Source organism: Acomys russatus, chromosome 19, assembly GCF_903995435.1.
Source record: "Acomys russatus chromosome 19, mAcoRus1.1, whole genome shotgun sequence".
Taxonomy (NCBI): domain Eukaryota; kingdom Metazoa; phylum Chordata; class Mammalia; order Rodentia; family Muridae; genus Acomys; species Acomys russatus.
Genome location: NC_067155.1, coordinates 31,895,250 through 31,916,413, shown reverse-complemented (window position 1 = coordinate 31,916,413; position 21,164 = coordinate 31,895,250). Strand labels below are relative to the sequence as shown.

At 37.8% G+C, this 21,164-nt stretch overlaps 1 protein-coding gene across 1 annotated transcript; it reads left to right on the top strand.

Annotated features, from left to right (window-relative positions):
- The first annotated feature begins 3,231 nt into the window (after positions 1-3,231).
- Positions 3,232-19,752, top strand: LOC127203326 (vomeronasal type-2 receptor 116-like). Its single transcript, XM_051162108.1, has 7 exons — positions 3,232-3,242; positions 9,784-9,826; positions 10,323-10,613; positions 11,006-11,806; positions 12,529-12,756; positions 16,087-16,210; positions 18,824-19,752. The coding sequence occupies exons 1-7, from the start codon at positions 3,232-3,234 to the stop codon at positions 19,750-19,752; spliced, it is 2,427 nt and encodes an 808-aa protein (XP_051018065.1).
- The last annotated feature ends 1,412 nt before the right edge of the window (positions 19,753-21,164 follow it).

The following is a 21,164-nucleotide window of genomic DNA, read 5'->3' as shown; positions in this document are numbered from 1 at the left end:
AAATATCACAGATGTCTGTGCTCACAAACACACGAGCTGAGTATATAGATGATGGCCACTTTCAGATCCACATTACTCATGCTTACACGGTGGTAGGCACTTCTATTTTATGATGTTTTCTTGGATATTTATTTTATGGATCCTACATGCTCTTTCTCTTTTGAGTTCTTTTAATGCTTCTCCGTGCCAATTAAACACACAATGGAATCAGTACAGTGATGGAAATGTGGTGATTGCTGCATTTGTTTCTGTCTCTGATTATTATATTGCGAACAAAAAGATTGATTCTAACTATGAAGAAACGTTTGACCTAAAGTAAGTGTTTTAAAATATCACTCCTTTTCAGAATTCAGTTTTTAGTGGCTTTAAGTTACTTTCCCTGCACATTAGTGTAACTTTTATTTCCCCATTGATGCTTCCTGTCTTGTAGAGATATAACTCTGTTTTAGGTGTGTCTTTCAGTTCTTATAATAAAGAAGAGTTTATTTTTATTTGTTTTATTTAAATATTTGATGCACTGAACCTCTCACCTTGCTCCACATAGACATGGTGTAATATTTCATAGTTTTCTCTGCAGGAGGAATGTGGAAAAAACTTTGGAACATTGGTTTTGGGAAATTTCAGAGTTCAGTTTTCCATGAGAAAGAATTCTGATGATTTTAGTAACTACACTTATGTGGTATCACAATGACAGGGATTTGCCTGTGCCAGCTGCTCCTGATTTAAAAGGAGGAATGTGAAAATTTGGAGTTGAGACTTCTTTTATTACAGTGATTTCAGATTTTTTTTATTTCCATTAGAAATTTTATAGATTCTGTTAATTTTGAAACATTTCCTCCATTTAATCCTTGTTTCTAAGTCCTTGCCAACTGTCCAGAAAGATCCATTGATGTTCATGAAAGCCACTGAGGGTTGATGTTTAGTATTAACCTATAGGGTCAGAGGACTGTGGCAGGCAAATTGGTAGAATTACTTAGCAGATATGGCTAGAAAAAAAAACAAGGTTAAGTAACTTCTACAAGCTAGTTGGAGGAGGTATCAAGCCAAGATCTGAGCTATAATAAATAGTAATAAGTTTCTATGCCATTAATCTATCTACTGGTGGTTCAAGAATGTTCCATTGTAGAATTGTACTTGAATATATCATAACTGTAATAGTTCTAAAACATCCAAAACTTTGTGTTGTTGCATAAAAATTTTGTGCCTGTCCTGATTTTTACCAAATTGCTCCAACTCCATAAACTGTGTAGATACCTTCAACTTATACAAAGGGAGAGACAACTGTCTGTAACTGTGCTTCAGAGCACATGCCATGTCAATTTATGTGGTGAGTGGTGGAGCACTGGATTGTGCAGAGAAGTTCCTTATATTACAAATTCTTTTATGAGTCTATGAGTGTTTGTGTGTGCATGCGTTAGGAAGTATTCATATACTCCTTTGTTTCCATGATGTGGAAGACCAAAGTGAACCCAGGGACACATATAGCAAAGCCACAGATATTGATATAAAGACACAGAGTCTACCACTGCCCATCATGCTTGATGGATCTGCAAATAATCACATAGCTCACAGAGAACAGCAGTTCCCATCAGTGTATCAGTTATTTATTTTATCAAGGACCATTATATGATGTTTTGATCAATTTGTTAAATGGCTATCACAAATATCTGAGCTAGCTTCCTAACACAATTTTTCCTTTTCCTTTTTTTCTTTCCTTCTTCTTCTCCTTCTTTTTTTTTTTTTTTTTTTTTTTTAACAGCAAAGCAAGTTCATTTTGGTTTACAGTTCCAGAGGGTTAGAGTCCATAAGGGTGGAGGTGGGGGAAAGCATGGCGACAAGCAGCAAGAGGGCTGTAGGAACAGAAACCTAAGAGCTCACATCTTACTCTGAAAGTGCAAAGCAAAGAGGGCTCTCTAGAAGTCACCAGAGCCTTAAACTCCCCGAGTCTTCTCTCAATGGCATTCTTCCTCACCTTGGCTGTGGCTCCCAAACCTATGCAAACAGCCTGGCACAGTTTTTCAAATTAAGATGTTAAGTGCTAAGAAATGTTATTTGGCTGTGTGTCTTACATTCCTGTTTACAGCCTTTGCATGCTAATCATAAATGTTCCTTTCTTTCCTCGAATCTAGGCAGTGGAATGGTGAGGGGGCTTTCCCATTAGTTCTGCTTTGAAAGATCACTGTAAATTGTTTTATGGATTTATGAAGTGGATATCTTAACTTTTTGATCTGACCAGAGGGGTCGTATAGACATGGCAGCAGTTGGGTGCCTCCCAGTATGGTTCCTCAAAGGAGTCAATTTACAACTAAACAGATGACAAAGATTTGGAACATAGTACAGCCATCTGTTCACAGCATTCATGGTAGGAGTGTCTTATGCGACTGAGGTAACATCTGTGACACACAAAAGTCAGAGTGTCATGAGTAGTATAAATTTTATGGAGAGTGAAATTAAGAATATAACTGTGGCAGTTCTCCCCTTATTGTACAAAGAGAGTATGCAAGAACATATCTAAAACCCTCATGACAGGGCTTGTCATAGGTGTGATTTTTTTGTCCCTGTTTTAAGGCCAGCGGTGTGATGCAAACACTGAAGAATTTTGAGCTGACTTGTATGAGCTCAAAATCAGCCACTGCATCTTTTCTATTACAACTTCTGGGAACGATTAAAAGTTAAAGTTACAAGACATATTTTAGCACCATTATTAAGATGAGTTATGCTCAGACGGTGAAATGCAATTGTATCATGGGTTTATGTTACAGAGCTCTCCAAAACAGATGGTGACTTAAATCAGATGTTGTGTTTTTGTTTTGCATCGTTCTGTGGCATAAAGATGTGCCTGGCTTCATAAGAGAAGCCAGTTGAGATTCCTGAAGAACTCCCCCAATTTTGAGTTTGATGACAGAAGATCGTGCAGCACCTTTCATTTAAGGAACATATAGGTTTAGTGTTTGAAGGACACAGTCTACTTTCAAAAATATTTTTGAAGATAGACATGGTGTTCTACAGTGTTTAAATGAAGCATAATAGTGACCTGAGTATTTAAACAGTCCTGAGGTAATCAAACATCTTGTTTTTTAATTTGGGCCATTGAACTATATCCGTATATCACAGAGAGAATCCGTGGTGAGAAATGTTTCTTTAAGCAACATTTTATGCGATTAAACGTAAGTTTTAGGACTGCAGTGTCTTCGATGCTGAAGAGACACACTGAGTAGTTTAACAGTGATCATGCTTCGCTGGTGAGTATACTAAGATTGTTCATTTAACAATAATAACCTGCTTTTGTTTATTAAGGCCTTTTGAAAATTCAGGCTTAAGTATTCACTTGATCTTCTGAAGAACATGATTCTTCCGGCCTTTCCTAGTATTAATATCCCTCTTAATGAACATAACTCAACAGCCCTGCTTGCCCTGACTCTGGTTTTCTTGTAAGCACTGAGTTAATTGTCTCTCTGTTTTGACTCTCCTCATTGGAGCCAGGACAGGGAAAATTCAACATAAATTACAGGTAGTTTTTAATGATTTTTTTAGCTTAGGCCATAAAAATTTTAATGCCACATTAATTTTCTTTAAGTCTCATACTCTATGTATCTCAAGGAACTCTCTTATTCCTTCACAATTGGTAAAGTGTTTCTGATGAGAGCATTTTTAGAAAATATCTGCCACATTGAAAATTAGGTTCTGAATGTGGCTGATGACAAATTTGTATTACATATATTTCTTCCTCTCACCTTTAAAAACAGTATCTGGTCATATCCTTCTTTTTAATAATTATGGAATAACATTTAAGAAGTTCTGGTGTGATTATTTTAGTCTACCACAGTTGAAGTGAAGATGGCTGTTTCAGTTGTATTGATTAAATATATTTTTTGCCTTTTCATGTTACTTCTTAAGTTTAGTTTTTGGTGCAAAAAATGAATTAGAGCTATGTAAACATGTTTAATTTATAAGAATGCTTAATTACAATCAATTAGGTAATAAGTACAGATGTGAAAAGAAAACCAGAATCCTATATAGACAGATAGCCTGTACATAAATAACATAAAAGGAAATATTAATAAAATATTTTATGATTATTGATTTTTGAATTTTTATCTTCATTGTGAAAGGAAAACATAACTTAAGGGATTCTTAGTAAGCATGTTTCATATGTGGCAGAAAGACAAACAGATACATATAGAACAAGGAACACTGAAGAAAGATGAAAGTTTTATCTCAGATAGAAGAAACTGGTTTGAGTTTATCAGGCAGAACTAGTAAACAGTGAAACAGAGCAGAGCCTTCCATAGCTGTACTTTGCTGGAAATGGGCTGTCTATCACTTGGAATTTATACTGTGAATCTCTGAACAGATATGCAAGTATCAAATATCTGTGGATATCTGTCAATCTGCCAGTTTTGAAGCCACATACCTGGGGAAATTTATAGATTTTCTTGAGAAGCCATTAAATGTTATCATGTAAAAGCTTTCAGAATCAAAACAGAACAGTAACATTACTAAACAAGCACCTGGGGAAATCGTTTATCTCCCTTGTCTAATATGAATGTGCTATGGGGATCCCATTGGAATCAGAGGGACCATGAAATATAATTGTGTCTACCATTTTGTTCTTCCATATGGTGACATTTTCCCAAGACGGTAGAATGTCACATGGCATATGCATCTTTAAATCTTAAATCTATTTATTATTATTTACTTTACAACCAGGTCATAGCAACATCCATCCTCCTCTCCTCCTAGTCTCACCCTCCCTTCCTCTCCCCTTCCCCACTCCCCTATACCTCAGAGAAGGGTAGCCGCCCTTCCCATCCACCCTAGCTCATCAAGTCAACCCGTACTGAACATGTCCTCTTCCTCTGTGGCCTGGCATTGCGGTCCCACCAGGGAGAAGTGATCAAAAAGCTGGCATTAGAGTCTGTATCAGAGACAGTTCCTGTTTCCCTTACTAGAGGACCCTGAGCTGCCCATTGGCTACATCTATGTAGGGAGCCTAAGACCAGACCATGCATGGTCCTTGTTTGGTGCTTCAGTCTCAGCAAGCCCCTCTTGGCCAAGCTTAGTTGGCAGTCCTGGTCTCCTTGTGGAGCTCCTGTCACCTACAGGTAATTTTGTTCTTTCCCGACTTTTCCATTAAAGTCCCTACACTTCACCCAATGTTTGGGTATGAATCTGAGCACCTGCTTCCAATCCCTACTAGGTGGAACCTCTCAGAGGGGAACTCTGCAAGGCTCCTTTGTGCAAGTACAGCAGAATGTTGTTAATAGTGTCAGGGCTTGGCTTTCTTCCATGGGGATGGGATTTGGGTTAGGCCAGGCAATTGTCTGACATTCCTTCAATCTCTGCTCTATTTTCATCCCCTCACTTCTTGTAGGCAGGGTATATTTTGGGTTGAATATTTATGGCTGATTAGTTGTTGCCCTCCCTCAACTAGAAGTCTTCTGTATTAAAGATAGTCCCCTTCAGTCACCATGTCCCCCCCTACTAGAAGCCTCTGCTAGAGTCCCCCTCATATCCTCCCAGGAGCCTACCCTGGCTTAGGTCTCCATCTTGTCTAGGAGAGATGTCCCTGCACAGGGCGTGTCTTTTCTGTAACGTCCTTCTGTCCTGCTCCTGCTCTCACCGTGTCAGGTCTCTGCCTTCATACCTCTCTGCACACTCTGGCCGACATTGTTCCTTCCTTCCACCAATATCTCTGTTCCATTTCTCTTTCTGATTCATATTTGATCATCTGCCCTTGGATCCTCCTTGTTACTTACCGTATCTCCTTTGGGTCTGTGCCTTGTGGTATGATTATCCTGTACTCTATGCCTAAGACAAACCTGTAAGTGAGTACATACAATGTGTGACTTTCTGGATCTGGGTCACCACATTCAATATTGTCTTTTCTATTTCCAACCATATGCTTGAAATTTTGGTGATTTCTTTGTTTTTAGTAGCTGAGTAGTATTTCATTGCGTAAATTTGCCAGTTTCTTTATCCATTCTTTGGTTGAGGGACATCCAGGTTGTTTCCAGATTCTGTCTATTAAGAATAAAGCTGTGATGAGCACAGGCAAACAACTTTCCCTGTTGTATGGCGAAGCAACTTTTGGGTATATATCCAGGAGTGGATCCTGAGGTAGAACTATTTCCAATTTTCTAAGATAGTGCCAGATTGGTTTCAAAGTAGTTGTGCGAGTTTTCACTACCACAAGCAATGAAAGAATGCTCCTCTTACTATTCTCATCAGCGTGTGCTGTCACTAGAGTTTTTTATCTTAGCTATTCTGACAGTTGTAAGATGGAATCTCAGAATCCTTTTGATTTGCATTTCCTTGATGACTAAGGATGCAGAGCATTTTGTTAAGTGCTTTTTGGGCATTTGAGATTCCTATGGTAAGAATCTCTGTTTAGCTGTGTTTCTCATTGTTTTCATTGGGTTGTTTTGTTTGTTGATGTTAATGTTTTGAATTCTTTGTATATTTTGGATATTAGCTCTTTTTTAGGGGCAGCATTGGTGAAGATCTTTTCCCAATCTGTAGACTATCATTTTATTCTATTGACAGTGACCTTTGCCTTACAGAAGCTTTTCTGTTTCAATAGGTCCCATTTATTATTTGCTGATCTTAGAGCCTGAGCTGTTGCTGCTCCACTCAGGAAGTTTTCTCCTGTGCTAATGAGTTCAAGGCTCTTCCCCAATTTCTCATTTAATAGATTTAGTGCATCTGGTGTTATGTTAAGGTCTTTGATTTACTTTGACTTGAGTTTTGTGCAGGGTGATGAATGGGCTTTCTTTCCATATGTCTATAAGTAGACATCAGTTTGCTGAAGATGCTATCTTTTTTTCCATTGTAAGGTTTTGGCTCCTTTGTCAAAAATAAACTACCCATAAGTGTGTGGGCTTATTTCTGGACCTTTGATTCAATTACAACGATCAACCAGTCTATTTCAATGCCAGGACCATGTGCTTTATATTTGTATTGCTCTGCAGTATAGCTTGAAGAAAGGGATGGAGATACCTCCAGAAGTTCTTTTATTTTGTAGGATTGTTTTATGTATTCTGTGTTTTTTTGGTTTTTCTATATGAGGGCTAGCATTGTTATTTCATTGTAGGTAAAGAATTGTGGTGGTATTTTGATTGGATTACACTGAATCTGTAGATTGCTTTTGGTATGGCCATTTTTAGTATTTTAATCCTGCCAATCCATGAGCATGGAATATCTTTCCATCTTCTCACATCTTCTTCAGTTTCTTTCTTCAGATATGCAAAGTTCTTATCATACAGATTTATGACTTGTTTGGTTAGAGTCACATCAAGATACTTCATGTGGCCAGGCGTGGTGGCGCACGCCTTTAATCCCAGCACTCGGGAGGCAGAGGCAGGCGGATCGCTGTGAGTTCAAGGGCAGCCTGGTCTACAAAGTGAGTCCAGGATGGCCAAGGCTACACAGAGAAACCTTGTCTCGAAAAACAAAACAAACAAACAAAAAAAACAAACAAAAACAAAGATACTTCATGTGGTTTGTGGCTATTGTGAAGGATGTATTTTTCCCTATATCTTTCTCAGGTAGCTTGTCATTTGTACACAGGAAGGGTATTGATTTTCTTGAATTAACCTTGTATCTACCATTATGCTGAATGTGTTTATCATCTGTAGCAGTTCTTTGGTGGAATTTTGAGGGTTACTTATGTATACTATCATATCACCTGCTAATAGCAATACCTTGACTTCTTCCTTCTTAAATTGTATTCCGTTGATCTCAGTTCATTATCTTTTTTTTTTTTTTAAGATTTATTTAGATATTATTATGTATACAGTGCTCTGGCTGCACATACACCTGCAGGCCAGAAGAGGGCATCAGGTCACATTATAGATGGTTGCTGGGAATTGAACTCAGGACCTCTGGAGGAGCAGTCAGTGCCCTTACCCTCTGAGCCGTCTCTCCAGCCCTCAGCTCATTATCTTATTGCCTGCATTCGAACTTCCAGTGCTATATTGAGGATATATATGGAGAGTGGGCAGCCTTGTCTCTCCCCTCGTATTAGTGGAATTGCTATGAATTTGGCTATTGTTGGATATAGCTTTCATTTTATTTAGGTATGAGTCATATATCCCTGGTATCTTCAAGACGTTCATCATAAAGGGGTGTTGCATTCTGTCAAAGGATTTTTCTATATCTAATGAGATAATACTGTGAATATTTTTTTTAATTTGTTTATATGGTGAGTTACATTGATATGTTTTCATATGTTCATCCATCACTGCATTCTTGGGATAAAGCCTACTTCATCATGGTGGATGATATATTTGATGTGTTCTAGGACTCATTTTGTGAGTGTATTTTAGAGGATTTTTGCATCAATATTCATGAGTGAAATTGGCCTGAACTTCCTTTTCTTTGTTGACTTTTTCTGTGGTTTAGGTATCAGGGTATCTGCGGCATCCTTGAATGAGTTTGGCAAATCTCTTTTTTCTCTTTGTATTTTGTTGAATAGTTTGAGGAATATTAGTATTAGCTCTTCTTTGTAAGTATGGTTGAATTCTGTGCTAAAACCATCTGCCCCTGGACTGTTATTTTTGCAGTGGGGGAGACATTGTATGATTGCTTCTATTTCCTTAGGGCTTATGGGACTGTTTAAAATGTTTATCTGACCGTGATTTAATTTTCCTAAGTCAAACTTACCAAGAAATTGTCAATTTCCTTTAAATTTTCCAATTTTATGTAATACAGGTTTTGAAATAAGGCTTAATAATTTTTAAAATTTCCTCAGTGTATCTTATAATATTCCCTTTTTAATTTTTATTTTTCTTCATTTATTTTCTTCACTCTTTCCTCTGTCTTTTACATAGAAAGGATAAGGGTTTGTCTTTCAAATTCATTTCCTCAAAGAACAAGCTCTTGGTTTCATTGATTCTTTGTATTGTTCTCATTGTTTCTAGTTCATTGATTTTATTTTATTTTTTCCTCAAGTTTGATTACATCCAAACTTTTACTCTTATTTAGTGTGTTTCCTTCTTTTGGTTCTAGAGCTTTCACATATGCTGATAAGTTCTTCATATGAGATCTCTCCAGTTCTTTATGAAGATGCTTAGTGCTATGAACTTTCCACTCAGCACTGATTTCATTGTGTCCCATGGATTTGTGTATGTTGTGCCTGCATTTTTATTGAACTCCAGAAAGTCTTTAACTGCTTTCTTTAATTCCTTACTCAATGGTCTTTTAGTTGGGAGTTGTTTGGTTTCCCTAATTTGGAGACTGCTGTTTCTTTAGTTGTTGAGTTACAACTCTAATCCATGGTGGTTTTATATGATACAGGGGTTATTTCAGTGTTCTTGTATTTGTTGTGGTATATCTCTTTTTAAATGATATTATTATTCAAGATGGCAGTCAAATCATGTGGTTACTTCCATCTTGCTGGGTATCCCCAATTGAAGCATACCGAAAGTCATGCAGTTGTTTTCTGTTCTATGTGAAGGTAACTCATGGTAAAGCAAATACATTTTCCATCAGGACATTCCAGGTCCATTTGTAATCTGCTTTCTTTGGTGGTGGCAAAAAATAATCAGAGAACAAGAGAAATGGAAAGACAGATGAGAAAAAAAGACACAAACTGATTCCATATAGCTCAACTAAACACCAGAGGATTCAATCATGATGGTAGGCTGGAAAACCATGTGGGCTCAAACAGCTACCACGTTCTTGATTTTATAAGCATAAGAAAGAAATGGCAGTAGCAATGGGAGAAAGTAAAGATTGTTCAGAGTAGCCTGCTGGCATTGAGTAGTCCAAAACCCCTCCCAGGTTCATATCCAAATATCCTTTATGGATTGACTGCTATGTCCAGGAAATAAAAGTCTTAGATAGAGATTTCCAGAAGCAACATTGTCCCTTAGTCAGAAAAACGGAAAAACATCAGTTTCTGCCTGGAAGGCTGAATGGTGTGAGCATGGTGTGAGATCTTCCATTGCTTAGTACAAAAGAGGTGGGTCTTGAGGAGGAAAGATTCTATTTGCCAATTAGTTTCTTAAAGCTTCAAATTAATAATGGGCCTAGAATATGGATGTACTGTTAGAAGATTCCACAGATGCTATTGATTCAATAAAATGTTCTTTTTTTAGAAGTAGAGATTGATCTAAGGCTTTAGGTAATTGAAGCTTCAGTTGCTCTATATGATGGTAATTTTAATTATAAACATTAGTGGGATGATGGAAAAGTAGGAATAATGTATATATATATATATATTAGAAATATGATATTGAAATTACAAAAGCCGTTGCATCAGACAGGTAGGCAAGGTGATATGTGATGTTTTCATCAATATTGGCCATTTTTTCTGCAGCTTCAACTATTGGAACTTCCAATGTTCTTTGGCATTCATATTCGCTATTGAGGAGATCAACAGAAACCCTCATGTTTTACCCAATATATCTCTAGGATATGATCTCTATATTTTCCAAAAAACTAAATGGACTTTTCTGGACAAGGCTTTTACTTGTCTCACAGGACTGGGAGCAATGATTCCCAATTTCAGATGTAGAAGGGAGAACAAAGCTGCTGCTATTCTTACAGGACCGTCCTGGATGACATCTGCAGATATTGGGAGGCTGCTGGATCTCTACAAATATCCACAGGTGAGGGACAATCTGTGAGAAAACAAGAAACTACTACTAAACCTCTGACATTTCGTGTGTTTTCTCATGTAACAGAGAGGGACACAACTCTCCTCTATCAAAGGGAGGAAATAAGGCATTTATTTATGTAGTCTCATATACTTTGCTTTAAATATGGAAGTAGTAGTAGGAGGAGGAGGAGGAGGAGAAGAAGAGGTTGGAGCTGTTAGCTTGCAGTGGGTGTTTTGCAAATCCTTTGTCTTGTCAAGAATTCTCTATAAGCGTCTCCAGAAATTAGATAGTCATTTAAAACACCAAGAACAAAATTTACTTTTTACCAAGTGCTGCCTCAGGTCTATGATTGATTTTATAACAGCATTTAATTGTTGTTTCTGTTTTGTTATTTCCCTCAGCTTAGTTTTGGGCCATTTAGCACTATCCTGAGTGACAGAAGCCAGTTCTCTTCTCTCTACCAGACATCAGCAAAGGACACATCATTGCCATGTGGTATTGTGTCTTTGATGGTTCATTTCAGCTGGACCTGGGTGGGGCTTGTTGTCATAGATAACAGCAGAGGAAATCAGGTTGTCTCAGACCTCAAAGGAGAGATGGACAGGAATAAAATTTGTGTGGCTTTTGTGAAAATGGTGGCAGAGAACTTGCATTTGTTTGGCCCCACATCCAGAGAAATATTGCAGTTAACTGTGATATCCTTAGCAAATGTTGTTATTGTTTATGATGACACTCAGTCTTTACACACCACAATGTTAAAAAACATGCAATGCCTAATAACAGGGAAAGTATGGGTTATGAATTCACAATGGGAAGCAGGTAGTGCGGAACATTTTCTCATTGATTCTTTTCATGGGAGTCTCTTTTTTGCACACCGCCATCATGAGAATCCTAATTTTAGAATGTTTGTTGAGTCATACAACCCTTTCAATTACCCAGAAGACCACAATCTTGTTCGCTTTTGGCATTCGTTCTTCAACTGCTCCATTTCTATACTGGACTGTAAAATATTGGATAACTGTCTGCCTAATGCTTCCTTGGCATTTTCTCCATTAAATATCTGGGAAATGGACATGACTGTGGACAGTTACAACATGTATAATTCTGTGTATGCTGTGGCTCATAGTCTCCATGAGATGACTGTCAAGCAAGTAGAACTCCATTCTCATCTAAATGGGCAGGGTCATGTCCACCCTTGGAAGGTAGTTTCTCTTTTCTGTGTCTTCTGTCACTTTTCCCGTGACACTCTGAGGCTTTCTAAAAGCACTCAATGTACTATTGTAGTCTGTAGAAGATTTTACCTCTAAACATCACAGCAGACATGTGTGTCATTGTCCATAATGAGTGTGTAACAGTAACAAGGGTTGAATGTGTAGATATCAATATCTTTATTTTGTTTCAAAATCCAAATAATTTTCTCAGTGTAAAATACTCAATTAGAAACCCAATTATCTCTCAGTATATTTCACAACAGAAATGGGAGAAGTATATCCTAAATTATCAAATGCTAGTAGACCTTTAAGGGCCAAATGATGAATCAAAAGCTATGATACCTATATGACCATATTATTGAACATTGGAAATCAAAACAAAGATTTACAAACTGAATTTTGGGTATTTTTGTTAACTAATTAGATATGGTTAGCATCTCAAGATTATGGAAATTTGCCTCAAATAACATCACTTAGTTAAATCTGATTCGTATTTGTATTTGTGTGTTTGTGTCAATGTTTCTTTTTGACACTGACTGCCAATCTAGAAATATTATGATAACGTCATTTTCGGGCTTTCATCATAATCCAGTAATAGCTTCCGGTAGCTTGCATTTCTAAGCTGAGGTTAAAGTCAGTAAGAACCTTTTCTTCATTGGATTCTGTCGAATGTTTTTGTAAATGAATCTGTTAAGGTTCTGCATCTCTTTTAGCTCCACCCTTTTCTCAAGAATATCCATTTAAAAAATGGTGCTGAAAGCCAAGTGATTTTGGATTCAGAAAGGAAAATTGATGCAGAATATGATATTGTCAATTTCTGGAATTTTCCAAATGGTCTCAGACAGAAGGTGAAAGTTGGATCATTTTCTTCCAAAGCTCCACAGGGTCAACAACTGGTTTTGGTTGATTCTATGATACAATGGGATACAGGATTTACAGAGGTGTGTTGGATTATATCTCATTGCAATGATCACCACAGAAGTAAATATTGATTTGAGAACCTGATGATATTTGATTCCTTACAGTGTTCATCAGCACAAAGAAAGAAAGAAAAAAACCATGCGAATATGAAGTTATATTACTTTCTTCTGAAAAATTGGTTTCTTTTCCACACACATTTCTGTATGGGCATTATTTCAAGTAATAAATATACATTGTGCTTTACTATTTAACTCCTGTACAGAACTCATGTTAGCAAGAGGATTAATTTGACTTCAGAGTAATAAATATCAGTGCATGGTCATTATTTTTTGCATGTGTTCATGCTCCTGGCAGTACACAGTGACATGGAGGGCACATGTGCATGCATAGTTACATGACTTTCTACTGAAAATTTAAGAACGTGGCTAAATAATAACACACACACACACACACACACACACACACACACACACACACACCAGGAAGAAGCACCTTAGGAAAATAGATTTTACTTTCGTCTCACATAGCAGCAGCTGTCCAACATGAGTCAGGCAATCATGGTGAAGGAGCCCAAGACAGTGATTCCCGGTGCTTTTTCTGTTAGGAACTAGCTTGAGGTAAATACTGATCTTCACAATTCTTCTTGGTTTACAATCTGTCCATGAAAACAGTCAACAAAGAGATGCTAGTTACTTCAAGGACTGTAATATAGACTATTTCTCACATGGAAGGCCCAAAGATTTGTTTGCATTTTAATTCTTAGTACTTTCAAGGTCAAGTACTTCCAAAAGAATATTTACTACACCATTATATAAATGTTGTTTTCTCCAATGATTGAGAAGCACACAACAGTGTCAATATCTCATTCTAGTTGCTTGCTCTTTTAGACAGGTACAGTACATAGTGATCTAATATTCTCTTATTTTTCCCTACCTCTTTTTTTTCACATTTCTAATGTTTTATTTAATTAATTTATTCAGATTACAACTAAACTGTTATCCCATCACTTGTATCCTTCCACTCATCCCTCCCTCTTGCTTTCACCCTATTCCCCTCCCCTGGGTCTATGACGTCCCCTACTATATGGTCATAGGCTATCAAGTCTCATCTTGGTAGCCTGCTTATTCTTTCCCTGAGTGCCACCAGGCCTCCCCACCAAGGGGAGGTGGTCAAATATGGGGCACCAGAGTTCATGTCAGAGTCAGTCCCCACTTTCCACCTAACTGTGGAGAATGTCCTGTCCATTGGCTAGATCAGAGTAGGGGTTCAATATTTACTACTTGTATTGTCCTTGGTTAGTGCAATAGTTTAATTGATCTGGATTCAATTTTAGCAAATGGAATCGATCAAGAAAATTGTCCATTTCCCTTAGATTTTCAAATTTTGTGGCATGTATGCCTTTAAAGTAGGATCTTATGATTCTTTGTATTTCTTCAGTGTCTGTTGTTATGTCCCCTATTTTCATTTCTGATTTTGTTGATTTGGATAGTGTCTCTCTGCCTTTTAGTTAGTTTGGCTAATGGTTTGTCTATCTTGTTGAGTTTCTCAAAGAACCAGCCTCTAGTTTTGTTGATTTTTTGAATTGTTCTCTTCGTTTCTAATTTATTGATTTCAGCCGTGAGTTTAATTATTTCCATATGTCTACTCCTCTTGGGTATTTCTGCTTCTTTGTTTTCTAGGGCTTCCAGCTGTGTCGTTAAGTTGCTTCTGTGGGATGTTTCCAATTTCTTCATAAAGGCACTTAGTGCTTTCATCTTCAGATCTTGAATTGTTTTATTGGTTTCCTTCATTGTTTGTATTTTCCTGCATTTTTTTCCAGTGTCTCTCTATAGGCCTCTTTTATGTCTTCCACCTCTTTGGCTGCATCTTCCTGCATTTGATTATGGATTTTATTTGTTTTCCCCGTTATCATCTTCATTACTAAGGATTTGAGGTCATTTTCTTGTATTTCGATTGTATTTGAGTTCTCAGGGTTTTTTTCTTTGGGATAGCTAGGATCTGGAGATGTCAAGTTGTTTTTGTTTTTGTTGTTTGCGTTCTTACACTGTCCTTTAGATGTCTTGCTATCTCGGATGTTGGGTGGTAGCTTCTGGTGTCCTTCACTGGTTATTGAGAGTGGATACTTAGTGGGTGATTATAGGTCACGTGCCCTTGCCTGTGGGGATCAGGCAGTTCTTCCTGGAATCGGCAGGTGACCTGATTTCTGCTCCAGGGATGTTGTCTCTACACCTTAAGCTCCTGATTGGGTCAGCATAGGTAGGCTTCTGCCTGATTCAGTTCACGTTACTGAGGGAATTCAGACTAGCTGTGTTGGGAGCCACTATTTAATTTTCTGTCCTGACCTCCTTACCCCTTGGGGCAGTCCAACCTCTCCCAGGCATGTGGGACACCCTGCCAGGCAGTGGAGGCTAGCCAGGCCAGGTTTTAACTGCTCAATTGTGCAGGTACAGACTGCTGTGGTAAGTAGATAGGTTCCCAACCAGGCCTGTTCAGATAGCAGGACTGTGGTGGTTCTGTCCCACTGAGATGTGGCCACAGTTCAGACGCCCTTCTAGACCCTCAGGGCAGTCTAGCTTCTCCCATGAGCGTGGGAGTCCCTGCCGGGCCGTGGGGATTGTCCGGGCCAGGTTTTATCAGCCCAATTTTTCAGGCGCGGTCCACTGAGGCCAGCTGCCTGGCTCCAGCCCAGACTTGCCAAGATCCTGCATGCTGTTGCTGGGCACCACGTTCACCACCGCCCGGGCTTCCTCGTGGTCTCGAGGGCTCTCTGTGGATTGCTGTGGGGCAGGTGGGGGTGTCCAAGAACAGATCAACCTGTTTCCCTGAGACTTCCTCAGGCCAGGAGCTCTGTTGTTCCACCTTCCCACACACTGCACCTGGGCTATAGAAGCCAGCTGCAGCCCGCAGGTGGGTTCTGTTCCAAAGTCTGGGGAGTGGGTTCAGGTCCTCCGTGCACTAGTATTTGACCTGGGTCCAGGCCCGCCTGTAGTCTGCACTGTGTGGGACCCCACTCACCTAGTGTTCTCCAGGTCTTGCAGACTGTGGCTCCCAGTCCGGTCCCTGGTCTCTGTGCTGTAGATCGGATACAGTGTGTGATAGGCGCCAACATCTTGGAACTCCTTCCCTACCTCTTATATGTCTACAACTCTTCAGAAATGTATTGCCTTAGGATGACCATTCTAACACATTGAACTTTGGAGGGAATACTAATTCAAGCTAGAAGTATACAAACAATACTATGAAGTTATAAATGCAAAGACATGCTATCTCATTGTTTAGTATTGTATTAGATATTTAAGTGTCCTAAAACTACATTATTGACTATTTTGTCTTGTGTACTTAATTTTCAGCTTCCTCGCTCTGTGTGCAGTGAGAGCTGTGTTCCTGGATTCAGAAAATCCCCCAAAGAGGGGAAGCCTGACTGTTGCTATGACTGCACTCCTTGTGCAGATAATGAGATTTCCAATGAAACAGGTAAATGCTATTGGGGCATTTCTGACCTATCTAGAGTGGTATTCAATAATAAGCACATGGAATTTTATTTGTGTGCGAAGAAACATCAGGAATAAGACCTGTTTTAACTTCATTTAAAAGTAAAAACAATTTAGTTCATTGTATAATCACTTTAAATGTCATTCTGCCCATTAAATTTCATACTTGACCATGGTTTTTCATCCTTGCAAAGCATTGTGCCAGAAGAGAACATTTTTGTCTATCCTAGCGCATACCCTTTAATTTAACCATGACATTTAACATACAGAGAATAAATTATAAACTTATTATATTTTTGAAAGAAGTTTAATTTAATGTTAGCAGAAATGCATGGCTGGGTCCTCACATTCTTGCTTTTGTAATGAAGGCACCATTCTAAGATTCCTCAAAGGTGATCAGAAAGTAATTGATTAATCTTTGGTTATATTTTAAAAAGTTTTAGAAAAGATTTATTCACTTTGTTTTGTTTAGGAGTGTTATTTGTGCATGCGTGCATGTGTATGAACCATGAGCATATTTGGTGTGCATGATAAATATTAAGTAACATCAGTTTCAGTGAATATGAAGTCAGAAAGCACTGATGCACCATGCGGGTACTTAAAAGCAACTAGGGTTCTTAGTTAAGAGTAACAGGTGCCCTGTGCCAAACGACCATTTATCCAGCTTTATACTTTTGGCCATGGGTCATAATGTTCAACATTTCCTTAATGAATAGCTTTCCTTCCCTATTTCTCCAATCTTTATATGCAGTATGGGCCATCTTGAGATGTAGCATCTCAAGAGAGTGGGATCAATCTGCAACATATCTTAAATTCCTAAATATTTTGGACCAGAAAATATACATTAGGGAGATATGTCACAAACCAATCATGAGAATCTTCCATTGAGCAAAAATTGATTTTATAGTTGTAGCGTTTCTGAGTTTACTTGATTCACTTAAGCTTAAAGAATCTGCTACTACTCACTAACTCAATGTATACAAATGGCCGTATTTTTTGTAATGTATCAATAGATTCATATACATAGAATAGATAAATTATAAAATAATTTCTCCTGTCGAGTGGCTGGAATGACACACCATTACTTCTATTAATGTCAGTGTTGAAATTAAGCTAGGCATATATGGACACTCATGTTCTCAGAGCACCCAGGACATTGAAGTGGAAGGATCTATTTTCCAAGGTGAATCTGGGAATAATAGATAAATTCTATGTAAAATACATTTAAGAAACCATAAATAGGCACAGGGTAGTTGATAACAGTATAGTTGAGGAGCACATACAGAAACAATTTTGAATATGTAGGAAAACAAGAAGGAATTCCACATCATTAATCTTTGTTTAATTAAAATTTTCATTTATTAATTTAATGATTAGGATCAAATATGAATTCCATGAACTCTCCTATGTTTTAAAATTCCTTCATGAAAAGAGAAATTTTCTAAACTTTGAGGACTTTTAATTTACTTCATTTCAAAATGTGCATATTAAGAATGGCTCTACAAATGACCAAAAGCATACTGTGAAAATAAGAGCTTTGTGTTTGCTGGTTACAATGTAAGTTCATGAACATGCTACATGTATTCACTGAGGAAATCTGAAATGTCAACTTCGAACACTGTGCGGTTTCTGTTTGAGAGCAGTTTCAGAAAAAAGACACGAAACATAAATGCTGAAGGGTTCAAAATAGAGAATCTTACTCTTCAAACATTGAGAATGAGCTGTATCGTCTCTGAAAACTGCATATGTAAATATCAACACATATTTGACATGCCTTTTTTTTTTTACTACAACTATACTTTTTACTAAATAATACACGTGTTCGTGCTTACAGTGAATTCATGCTCTGTTAGAAAACAGTAGAAAGAAAATAAGTGGTAAACGAAAGAGGAAAGCCTTGTGAGTGATGAGAAGTGACTTGAGAGGGACAGTATGACATGAAGGCACAGATCACAAGCAAGAGCTCTATATCCATCTGTAAAATACATCTTTTATTCATACATCATCCTGAACAGTCTCACAGGGAGTTCTCATGCTGTCAAGAGTCCCATAATTCTCATTCCACATGTACCCTTGGGACATCCAATAAAAACCATGAAATAGGCAAACTTGGGGCCAATAATCAATAACCACATTATAAGAGAGACGTTTGAAAACACCGTTTCCTTCTTGTACTGGACATGCATGACCGATTCATTCTTCATATATTTCACAAGGATGAAATCTGATGACACCAGTTTATGGAATTTCATTCAATAAGTCAAGAATATATATATATATATATATAATATATATATATATATATACACACATACATACATACACACACACACAAAAGTATCACTTAATATCAAACATATTTAGGAAAAAAGATAAGGGAATAGAACTGTTCACTTCAGGTCTCAATAGAGACAATAAGCAGTATCTGCTTAACATTATTGATTAGACACCATTTGGGAATTTGCACTACTTTATTAAGCCTGAAACAACAAAGGAAAGAGATTCAAGTAACATGCCAGAGCACGGGTACAGGGAAGTAGCTTGGGCTATAAAGGAAAGCTGAATACTGACTCAAAATAATTTCCTCCCTGTCCAGATGTGGATAATTGTGTGAAATGTCCAGATAATCACTATGCAAACACAGAACAGAATGTCTGCCTAAAGAAATCAGTGACATTTCTGTCCTACAAAGACCCCTTGGGAATGGCTCTCACTTGCATGAGCCTGGGCTTCTTTGTGATCACAGCTGGTGTCCTTGGTGTCTTTGTGAAGTACCACAGCACTCCCATCGTCAAGGCCAATAATCGGACTCTCACTTATATCCTGCTCATCACTCTGACCTTCTGTTTTCTCTGCCCCTTGCTTTTCATTGGCCAACCCAACACAGCCACCTGTATCCTGCAGCAGAGCACATTTGGAGTTCTGTTCACAGTGGCTCTCTCCACTGTCTTGGCCAAAACAATGACTGTTGTTCTGGCCTTCAAGGTCACTGTTCCAGGGAGAATGGTGAGGTGGCTCATGCTATCAAAGGCCCCTAACTTCATCATTCCCATCTGCACCCTTGTTCAACTTGGGATCTCTGGAATTTGGATGAGCTCTTCGCCTCCCTTTATAGACTCAGATTCTCAGTCTGAACATAAGCACATCATCCTGGTCTGTAACAAGGGCTCAGCTGTTGCCTTCCACTGTGTCCTGGGATACCTCTTCTCCTTGGCACTTGGCAGCTACACTGTGGCTTACCTCTCCATGAACCTGCCTGACACATTCAATGAAGCCAAGTTCTTGACATTTAGCATGCTGGTGTTCTTCAGTGTGTGGGTCACCTTCCTCCCTGTCTATCATAGCACCAAGGGAAAGGTCATGGTGGCCATGGAAGTCTTCTCCATCTTGACTTCCAGTGCAGGGCTCCTAGGCTGCATCTTTGCCCCCAAGTGCTACATTATTTTGTTAAGACCAGATAGGAACTCACTTCATTGCATCAGGTTCAAAGCACATTCTCGGGGAGAAGTACATCTTACAGATTAGTCTGTGTTCTTAATTTATAGAACTCTTTAATTCAGTGTAGCATCACCCAACTAGTCAGAGACTATATTGTAGTTAGGGATTTTACATTCATTGGTTTATATTTTGATGAAATACATGCTTATTTTCTCATTTTCTAATGTTATTTACTTATTTCTCTAAATTAGAAAGCTGACTTCCACTCAAATTATCTATTTTTCTGTCTATTATTAGTAAAAAAATGAGCTGTGTATATCTTTACCTCTTCAACATTTCATATCTTTCTTATTAAATCACCAACTGTTTCCATATGAATCCATATTTTTCCAATGCCCTTGTTACTAGACAGAAATATATTGTGATTTCCTTTTTGCTTACACATTTTATAAAAACTGAATAAGATTTTGGCATGGCAAAAAAAAATTGGGGAAAACCTCATAATGGGCTGCTTATTTCATTAGAATGAAAACAATTTTACACTATAACCCAAAGTGCTATATTAGTCTACCTTATTCTCCAGATAAACAATTATTACATAGAGATTCTATTAAATCTACCTTTTACTTCTAGTGCCCAGCTGAATGCAGATCTTCAGAACCTGTACCAATGTCTCTCTTTGATTACTAATATCTAAACAGTGATTTGTGTACTTCCAGCTCACAATTCTTCACTTTTGATAAATTGGTTTATATTCATTCACATTAAATTATAACATGTGAAACATGCTCGTTTATAAGCATACATTTTTCAATACTTTGTAATAATTTTATAAAATGAAATGAATTCTCAGAGAGCTACACTTTTTAATCTCTTTTTATGTATTAGACATTTGCATGAATGTGTAAGACTTTCTGTGATGTAGGCCTTGTATATTGTTATTTATCCTAATCAGTATTTTTATACTATCTAAGCTCTGACCTTGAATGAACAAAAGTAAATTATTTCAGATTCAATAGTTAAATTCAATAGAATCCAGAATTTACCTTTGAGAATTGTTCGTCATGCTGACTTGTTAAATACAATTCTCCATACATGTTATTGTGATCACGTGTTTATCTTCCCTTTTCTCCTTCATTATTAGCCTTCTAACTCCCACACTTGCTTTTTTTTTTATCTGTTCTTCCTAAATAAACCATGAAAAGAAAGAAAAATAAAAGGAAAATAAAACAAAGGATACAAACAGATATGAGTAAAAATTATTACACACATACCGACACACACACACAGATACACAGACACAGACAGACAGACAGACACACACAAACACACACAAACAGACAGACAGACAGACAGACACACACACACACTGGAGTCCAGCCTGAAAGCCGTGCTAGTAAAATGATAGCCCACAACTTGAGAGAGTAACCAATGAACCTCTGGCTTGACTTACAGCTCACACCAAAAAAATAGAAAGGATACCCGAAATTGTTTTGGTG